We start from the raw sequence: 9,507 nt of genomic DNA on the forward strand, positions 1-9,507 counted from the left end.
ATCATATGGGCTGGCGGGGGGGGGAGGGTTCACTTTATTTTAATTTTTCATAATTTTTATTTGTTTAATATTGCGTTTTTATTTCCTGCAAGCCAACTTGATTCGCTATGGGCAAGCAGGCAGCAATATAAATTTTCCGTACCAATTAATATATAAGTGAAGGCAAAGAATATGCTTAATACACTTTCTTCAACCTATTTTCCCCCACAACAACCTTGCGAGGTGGGTTTAGAGCTGAGAGAGAGAGTAGTGTAACAGGCCTATGTTACCCTGCTGGCTTTCCTGTCTAAGGTGGGACTAGAACTCCCTGTCTCCTGGTGATTGGCCCAGCCACCCAGTTCTTTTGTGCCTAAGGTAGGACTAGAATTCCCTATCGCTTGGTGATTGCCCCAAAGTCACCCAGTTTTTTGTGACTAAAGTAGGACTAGAACTCCCTGTCTCTCAGTGTTTGGCCCAGTCACCCAGTTTTCATGCCTAAGACAGAATTAGAACTCACCATCTTCTGGTGATTGGCCCAGTCACCTAGTTCTTTCATGCCTAAAGTAGGAATAGAACTCCTAATTTCCTGGTGATTGGCCCCAAATGCCCAGTTCTTTCATGCCTAAGGCAGGACTAAAACTCCCAGTCTCCTAGAGATTGTCTGAAGTCACCCAGTTCTTTCGTATCTAAGGCGGGACTAGAACTCCCAGTCTCCTATAGTTTGTCTGAAGTCACCCAGTTCTTTCATATCTAAGGCGGGACTAGAACTCCCAGTCTCCTAGAGATTGTCTGAAGTCACCCAGTTCTTTCATATCTAAGGCGGGACTAGAACTCCCAGTCTCCTAGTGATTGTCTGAAGTCACCCAGTTCTTTCACATCTAAGGCAGGACTAGAACTCCCAGTCTCCTAGATATTGTCTGAAGTCACCCAGTTCTTTCATATCTAAGGCGGGACTAGAACTCCCAGTCTCCTAGAGATTGTCTGAAGTCACCCAGTTCTTTCATATATAAGGCGGGACTAGAACTCCCAGTCTCCTAGTGATTGTCTGAAGTCACCCAGTTCTTTCACATCTAAGGCAGGACTAGAACTCCCAGTCTCCTAGTGATGGACCTGAAGTCACCCAGTTCTTTCATATCTAAGGCAGGACTAGAACTCCCAGTCTCCTAGTGATGGACCTGAAGTCAGTTTCCATATCTAAGGCAGGACTAGAACTCCCAGTCTCCTAGAGATTGTCTGAAGTCACCCAGTTCTTTCACATCTAAGGCAGGACTAGAACTCCCAGTCTCCTAGAGATTGTCTGAAGTCACCCAGTTCTTTCATATCTAAGGCAGGACTAGAACTCCCAGTCTCCTAGTGATTGACCCAAAGTCACTCACTCATCTTCCATAAGGTGGAACTAGAAGTCAGCCACCTAGTTTCCAACCCAGTGACTTAATTAGGAGGGCACACCATCTTGAGGAAACTCTTAATTTAGCTTTCATCTTGAATTATGCAATTAGGATTAGGAAACTTTCCCCGACAGAGCCTATCTTCTCATATTTGAATGGACATATATCCATAAGCCAATGACAGGGACAAAGTAGATTCCATCCACATACAGTAGATACTACTAGTAGTATCAGTAGATACTACTACTAGTAGGACCATTTGCCACTTTTCTCTGACTTTCAGCTCTTCCCATCCAGCACGAAACCTGCCTAGTGATTCCACCTCTCTGGCTCTGGGACATCTGATTCAGGTCCCCCCCCCCCTTTATACCTTTCCCCCCTCCAAGCTCACACCTGATTGGTGGCACCATTCCAGGCCCTGTGTTGTTATTGGCCTTTTTTCATCCAGCCGTTTCATTGGTCTGCACCTGCACCCAAGAGGCCAATGGCCACATGTGTTTTCCTGAGACAACTTCCCATTGGTGGGTTTTGGAGCCTTGGGTTTTATATATAAAGGAGAGCGTCTCCCCCCTCAGCACCATTTGTAGGTTTGGCTTGTAACTTGTGTGCAGGGAGTTGGCCTCTCCTCCTGTTTCCTTTCTTTAAAGCCTGGATTTAGTGAGGCTAAAAACCAAGTTTAATTCAGGACAGTTTCCTGTTCAACAGTAACTCCTCTTGAAGGAATTTAAAGTAACATTCCAATTCAAAATATATTATTTTTCAATGAAAACGACATATATCCCTCCTCAATCCATCCGTATTGTTCACCTTATTATTTAGCACTTGGAAACTGTATATGTCTAAGTGCTATTGCTTATCTATCTGTCATATCTCGCCATCTCTATCCTCCATCCATCATGTCTCTATCTATCTGTTCTATATCTATCTTCTATCTACCTCTATAATCTCTCTTATCTATTCTATCTCTATTATTTATTCTATCTCCATATATCTACCTATCTACATATATATATGTGTGTGTGTGTTGCAATTGTGCAAGGGAATTGTGTAAGGGAAGCAGTATGCTCCCTCCCATACTTGGGCATACCTGGGGTTGTGACACAATACATACACACATACACACACACACACACACACAAACACATATGTATGTATTTAGTGTCACAACCCCTAGTATGCCTAAATATGGGAGGAAGCCTACTGCTTCCTTTCTCTGTCTATCGGCTCGTCACAAGAGACCATCCAGACAGAAAGCAATATTTTTACTGTTGCCTTTGTTACATTAAATTTATTTATTTATGTATTATTTATTTATGTATTATTTATTTATTTATCAACACAAATGCAACATATATGTATATGTATTATATGTATAATCTTCTATCATCTTTCTCACTCTATATATGTGTCTGTGTGTGTATCATTTACCTTCTATCTATCTATCTATCTATCTATCTATCTATCTATCTATCTATCTATCTATATCATCTCATCTATCTATCTATCTAATCATCTACCATCTCTCTATCTATATATATCATCTATCTATCCATCCATCCATCCATCCATCCATCTACCATCTCTCTCTCTTTCTATCTATATATCATTTATCTATCATCTATCTATCTATCTATCTATCTATCTATCTATCTATCTATCTATCTATCTATCTATCTAATCATCTACCATCTCTCTCTCTTTCTATCTATATCATTTATCTATCTATCTATCTATCTATCTATCTATCTATCTATCTATCTACCTATCTATCTATCTACCTATCTATCTCTATGCTCCTGATTTATTTTTCCAACACAGATTGTGATTAATTACTGGAGGTTTTAAAGAAAAGACTGGACAGCTACTTGACTCAAATGTATAGCCCAGGTTTCCTGCTTGTGCCAGGGGGCTGGACTAGAAGACCTCCAAGGTCCCTTCCCACTCTCAGAATAGACTTTGGAGGTCTTCTAGTCTCTTATGATATTAACTTTTTAGTGCTTTTCCCCAAATGAGCACTCAATAAACTGGACCACAGTACAGCCCAAAGAGTCTGGGGTTTTTCTACTTTTGAGGTTTTTTTTAAAAAAGCCTTTTAAAATCCTAAATTTTGCGCAAAAGTCAGAAAAGGAATTTTGTCGTTTCTAGAGCAAAATTTCTAAATTGTGCATCGGTAATTTTTATTTTGGTATCTTTTATTGCTATAACCTACAGTGTGTTGCAATAAACAAGGGTTCACATTAATAAGTATAAATAAATAAAAATAAAATAATAAATTTTTTCACATAAATAACATGAAAAAGCGAGTTTGGTTTCAACCCGGAAGTTTGGCTAAAAGCAGGCTAATTTATGGACGCTGCAGCCTTACCAGAGTTTTTTTTCTTTTCTTTTTCTATCTCTATGGAGAGGCGAAGACACTCAATGAACGCTCTTCCTTCTCTACCCCTCAAGGGTCGTATGGGATCCGGAGGTTTTAGCGGATAACTTTGTTCTTTATCTCTATGATCGTGACGTCATACGGCTACCACGATATGCTAAAAGTCTAGCGGCCGGTTCGAGCTTTCAGGCGAAAACCATAAAGTGGTAGAGCAAGAGCGGCCAATCATTTGGGGCGGAACTTCCGCGAAGGCGAACCAGCACCCGGCCGTGGAGGGAAATGGAGGCAGAGGGAACGACGGACGATGTGGACTCTCTGCCCCGCGGGGCTTTTCGGTGCCGTCTGTGTCACGTGACGGTTGCCAACAGTGAGTGGGGTCAAGGGTCAAGTCGGGGCCTAATGCCTTAAATGAAATAAATTCTAGAATAAAACTCATCAAAACGAGTTTTTAGGGCTGCTTTTGGCACGTGGGGAGTTCTCAGCTGATAAACACGGGGCAGGGTGCGGCTAAGGATAAGATCCTTTGGCGGCACTCTGCCCATGGTCAGAGGCACTCTTGTCCCTTTTCTTAAAAAGTAAAGCTCGAACTTTGGTTCTTTTTTCCCCCAGCTTTGCTTTGCGTGTGCTGATGGTTGTAACAGTAACTTCTCTATCTCCTCCCTTTGCAAGGAGGCAATTTGGGGGCAAAATCCTGCAAATTTAATTAAGCATAAATCAAAGATAAATGGAGATTCCACCTTCCATTTCCCCCCCCCCAAAAAAAATAACTTGCTGAAATTATGATGGCCACCGTCCCAAGATGTGGCTGTACGCCCCATATAACCACAATAATGAAAGAAAACAATGATTTAGGTGTGAAAAATACCTTGCCCCACACCTCCCAGGGACTCAGAGGTGGTAAAAATGAATTATTGACATTTATAGGCTGCCCATACTATGCAGTAAAAGCAGGAAATATTTTTTAAAAAACCAGTTCTAAATACAAAAACAGGTAAAGTTAAAAATTCAGTTTAAATTCAACAGAAACCGATTTTGTCGGTGGTATTGTATAAAAGTGTAAATGTGGAATACGTGTATTTTTAATATATTTATAGACTAGGTGATGCATCTATTAAGAAGTCTTCCTGAGTGGGAAAGGAAGGAGAGAAGGAGGAAAGAAAGGAAGGAAGGAGGGAAGGAAGGAGAGAAGGAGGGAGGGAAGGAAGGGGAGTAGGAGAGAAGAAACGAGGGAAGGAAAGAGGGAGGGAGGGAAGAAGTAGGACCGTTGTAAGATAAGATGGATCTATGGGATGTTAAAAAAGCAATCTTCAAGTATATTGTCAACAGTAGGGAAAAATTGTTAGAAATACATATTATTAATAACAGTTATGAGATCATATAATTGTGAATGTATATATGAAATTGATAAAATTAAAAAAAAAGAAGTCTTCCTGTCACCCATAAAAGGGGGGTTGTGGGTGGTCAGGAGTGTCTTATTGGCATGGTTTTTTTTTCAACCTCCTGGTTTAATAGCAATAGCAATAGCAGTTAGACTTATATACCGCTTCATAGGGCTTTCAGCCCTCTCTAAGCGGTTTACAGGGTCAGCATATCGCCCCCACAGTCTGGGTCCTCATTTCACCCACCTAAACTGGAGATGCTTGCTTTGATGTTTTAGAGCCCAGCTTGGAGGCTCATCTCCAAGGGAAGAAACACCAGCGGCTGGAAAACCTTCGTAGCGTCCGCCAGTCTCAGGAAGAGCGCAGCATCTTTGTCAGCGGTTTCCAGAAAGGGACAACAGCCTTGGAGCTGAGCGACTATTTCAAAACCTACGGGAATGTCATCAACGTGGTGATGGACAAAGATAAGGTGAATCTGATCCCTCCTCCTCCCCCTTCCCCTCCTTATGTTCTGACCCCCCTCCCCCCCGTCGTCCCACATCAACACAGACTCCGAGCCAAAGATAAGTTACGGCATTTAATTAACAGACAGACAGGTCCTTGGCAGCAAACTGGCACAGACAAGCTTGGGTAGAAATCCAGCACAGATAAGCCGTGGCAGCAATCCAGCCTGCCAAGCTCACAATAATGTTCTCCGACATTAGTTCCTGCGTTGACTTCTGCAAGAGGGGCGTGTGCACAAGCAGTCCTTTTTATAGTCTGGAGAGGAGCCTAATGACCACCAGCTGAGTGCAATTACTTCCTGTAACTGTGTAATTGTTCCTTACACCTATTAGCCGGGCATCTAGGAACAACTCCCTTGGCTCCTCCCCACTGCTGACGTCCGGATCACACTCCCTTGTCTCCTCCCCACTGCTGATGTCCGGATCACACTCCCTTGTCTCCTCCCTACTGGTCCAAGGCTCAGGCGACTCCTGGTGGCCAACCAGCCTCTCTGCGCCCTGCTCTGAGTCGGAACCCTGTCCAGGGTCCTCCACATCCTCCAGAGCCGACTCATAGGGCCCCTCGCTGTCGGAGTCTGGTGGCAGCTCCAACGGCTCCTGCTGGGCCACAACACCTTACTACAAGTCGCCACTTTTAATTGATTAAAAAAAAGAAGGTGCTGGCAAAATTTGCAAGCTTAATTTCCTTTTTCTGCAGGGGGTCTATGCAATTGTAGAACTTCAGGACGAGGACATACTCCAGAAAGTATTGGCGGAACCACAGCATAGTCTGGGGGGCCAGAAATTACGTGTCAAGCCGCGTGAGAAGAAGGATTTCAGATACACTCCACCCAAAAAGCAGGGGTCAGCCAGACGGGAGCAGCTGAGCCCGGAGAAATTGGCGCAAAATATCTGCCAAGTGGATGATGTAAGTGTCTGGGAATTGAAGTCCACTCATCTTAAAGATGCTGGTTGGGGGATTCTGGGGGATGGAGTCCACCCATCTTAAAGGATGCTAATTACGGATTCTGGGAATTGAAGTCCACCCATCTTAAAGCATGCTGGCTGGGGAATTCTGGGAGTTGAAGTCCACCCATCTTAAAGCATGCTGGCTAGGGGATTCTGGGAGTTGAAGTCCACTCATCTTAAAGCATGCTGGCTGGGGGATTCTGGGAGTTGAAGTCCACCCATCTTAAAGGATGCTGGCTGGGGAATTCTGGGAGTTGAAGTCCACCCATCTTAAAGGATGCTGGCTGGGGAATTCTGGGAGTTGAAGTCCACCCATCTTAAAAGCATGCTGGCTGGAGGATTCTGGGAGTTGAAGTCCACCCATCTTTTTTTTAATATGCATTTTTTTATTTTTAAACATAAAAAACAACATTAAAAAATTCCCATCCATACATACTGTAGAAAGTGTATCAGTTGGTTACAAAAGGTTTTCATGCACCTCTTCCACAGTCATCAAGCATAATTCATATTAACTCAAGTATTTTAACTCAAATATTTATACATGTTACTCTTACACCTCCATTTATGTTTGACTATAATTATTTAAATGTCCATCATAAATGATACCAAAATTTAATACATAACCACATACTGGCATTTCATTTAATATTTCTAAAATCCTCCAATAACACTGAATGCTTATGTCCTATTCTAAGCTAAAGTCCACCCATCTTAAAGCATGCTAGTTAGGGATTCTGGGAATTGAAGTCCACCCATCTTAAAGCATGAAGATTGGAGAATTGAAGTCCACCCATCTTAAAGCATGCTGGTTAGGGATTCTGGGAGTTGAAGTCCACCCATCTTAAAGCATGCTTATTAGGGATTCTGGGAATTGAAGTCCACCCATCTTAAAGCATGCCGGTTAGGGATTCTTGCATTCTCTGCCAAAGTGACAAAATTAGTGGACCAGAGGAATGCTGACGATATAATTTACTTGGACTTCAGTAAGGCATTTGATAAAGTAGGCCATAACCTACTACTAGATAAAATAGAAGAATGTGGGCTAGACAGCATCACCACCAGATGGATTCGTAACTGGCTGACCAACCGCACTCAACGTGTAGTCCTCAATGGAACTGCATCTACATGGAGGGAAGTATGCAGTGGAGTACCCCAAGGCTCTGTTTTAGGCCCAGGACTCTTCAACATCTTCATCAATGATTTGGATGAGGGGATAAACGGGGAACTCAACAAATTTGCAGATGACACCAAGCAGGAATAGCCAACGCTCCAGAAGACAGGCTTAAGTTGCCGAGGTTGAAAAACACTGCTGTATAGGATTCGATCTTCAAAAAAGGCTTTTACGGAATGTCGTAAAGAATTCCTCTGACTACAGTTAGTTACAGAACAAAAAAACCTTCATTTATTGTTTTGCTTGCAGGTCGATGCCCAGATGTCTTTAATGGTGCAACTGTTCGAATTTTCCGAGAGCGAACAGCGGCTTCGAGACTTGCTTGTCAAGCTGTTCCAGGAGGTGTTTTCTGAATTCTTCCCAGGTGAAGTGCACTCTTTGTTCTCGGCTTCGATGGAATATTTGGAAAGTTTCTGATTTTACAACCAGTCTTTTCCCCTCCCACAAACACACAGAATCGGTCATTCTCCCCTTTGGGTCTTCGGTGAATGGCTTCAGCGTCTCTGGGTGTGACCTGGATTTGTTCCTGGATCTGGAGAAGACGAAAAACTTCCAGGCTTCTGCCAAGACGACGGATAAGCCACCGGTGAGGAAGAGGCTGGGTTCTATCTTGGTCAAATGCAGATGTTTGTTTTTGTCCCGTGTCTCTTATCAGAGGTAGGAAACATTCGTTAAATTTGGCAAGACCACTGCTGATTGCTCTGTGTCAGTGTTTCTCAACCTCTGCCTGCTTTAAGAGGGGTGGATTTCAACTATCAGAATCCCCCAGCCAGCATGCTTTGAGAGTGATTGACTTCAACTCCCAGAATTCACCAGCCCTCATGCTTTAAGATGAGTGGACTTCAGCTCCCACAATCCTCCAGCCAGCATGTTTGAAGATGGGTGGACTTCAACTCCCAGACTCCTCCAGCCAGCATGCTTTAAGAGGGGAGGACTTCAACTCCCAGAATCCCCCAGCCAGCATGCTTTAATAGGGGAGGACTTCAACCTCCAGAATTTCCCAGCCAGCATGCTTAAGATGGGTGGACTTCAACATCCAGAATTCCCCAGCCAGCATGCTTTAAGATGGGTGGACTTCAACTCCCAGAATCCCCCAGCCAGCATGCTTTAAGATGGGAGGACTTCAACCTCCAGAATTTCCCAGCCAGCATGCTTTAAGATAGGTGGACTTCAACTCCAGAATCCTCCAGCCAGCATGCTTGAAGATGGGTGGACTTCAACTCCCAGAATCCCCCAGTCAGCATGCTTTAAGATGGGTGGACTTCAACTCCCAGAATCCCCCAGATGCTTGGAAACTATTATATTTATGACGGTTTGCATGTCTGGGGTCAGGCGATCCCCTATTGTGACTTTCTGACGAGCAAAGTCAATGCGGAAACCAGATTCACTTTGCCACCGTGTGACTAGCTTAACAACGGTCGAGGTCCACTTAACAACTGTGGACAAGGAAGGTGGTAAAACGGGGCAAAATTCTCTTCAGAACTTAGGCAAGCAAAATTGTGGTTCGATTGTCCGACGTTTATCCAGTGTTGGATTTCATTCTCTCTCCATTTCTTTCAGGCAGGGACGAAAGCACTGAAATGGAATCTTGCTCCGAAGATTCGATCTTGTCAGATATCGACCTGGTCACAGCCACCGTGCCTGAAATCCTCGATCTGGTGGCCACGGTGCTGCAGAAATGCGTGCCAGGTGTCCACCATGTCCAGGTGGTCTCCACTGCCCGCCGTCCTGTGGTCAAGTTTTGCCACAAGGAGTCCGGCTTGAG

The 9,507-nt window shown here is 43.7% G+C and overlaps 1 protein-coding gene across 1 annotated transcript in view; it reads left to right on the forward strand.

Annotated features, from left to right (window-relative positions):
- Positions 1–3,933: 3,933 nt before the first annotated feature.
- TUT1 (terminal uridylyl transferase 1, U6 snRNA-specific) overlaps positions 3,934–9,507 on the forward strand; it is a 10,725-nt gene continuing 5,151 nt past the window's right edge. Inside the window, exons 1-6 of the mRNA XM_087705203.1 lie at positions 3,934–4,108; positions 5,399–5,589; positions 6,321–6,530; positions 7,992–8,106; positions 8,198–8,344; positions 9,303–9,507. The exon at positions 9,303–9,507 is cut by the window's right edge and continues 24 nt beyond it. Of these exons, the coding sequence (XP_087561329.1) occupies positions 4,021–4,108; positions 5,399–5,589; positions 6,321–6,530; positions 7,992–8,106; positions 8,198–8,344; positions 9,303–9,507 (956 nt within the window). The 5' untranslated portion in view covers positions 3,934–4,020. The remainder of the gene's footprint in view (positions 4,109–5,398; positions 5,590–6,320; positions 6,531–7,991; positions 8,107–8,197; positions 8,345–9,302) is intronic.

This window comes from Thamnophis sirtalis, unplaced genomic scaffold, assembly GCF_051295495.1.
Source record: "Thamnophis sirtalis isolate CommonGarterSnake01/CBP01778 unplaced genomic scaffold, rThaSir2_p1.2 scaffold_2, whole genome shotgun sequence".
NCBI classification, from domain to species: Eukaryota; Metazoa; Chordata; class Lepidosauria; order Squamata; family Natricidae; genus Thamnophis; species Thamnophis sirtalis.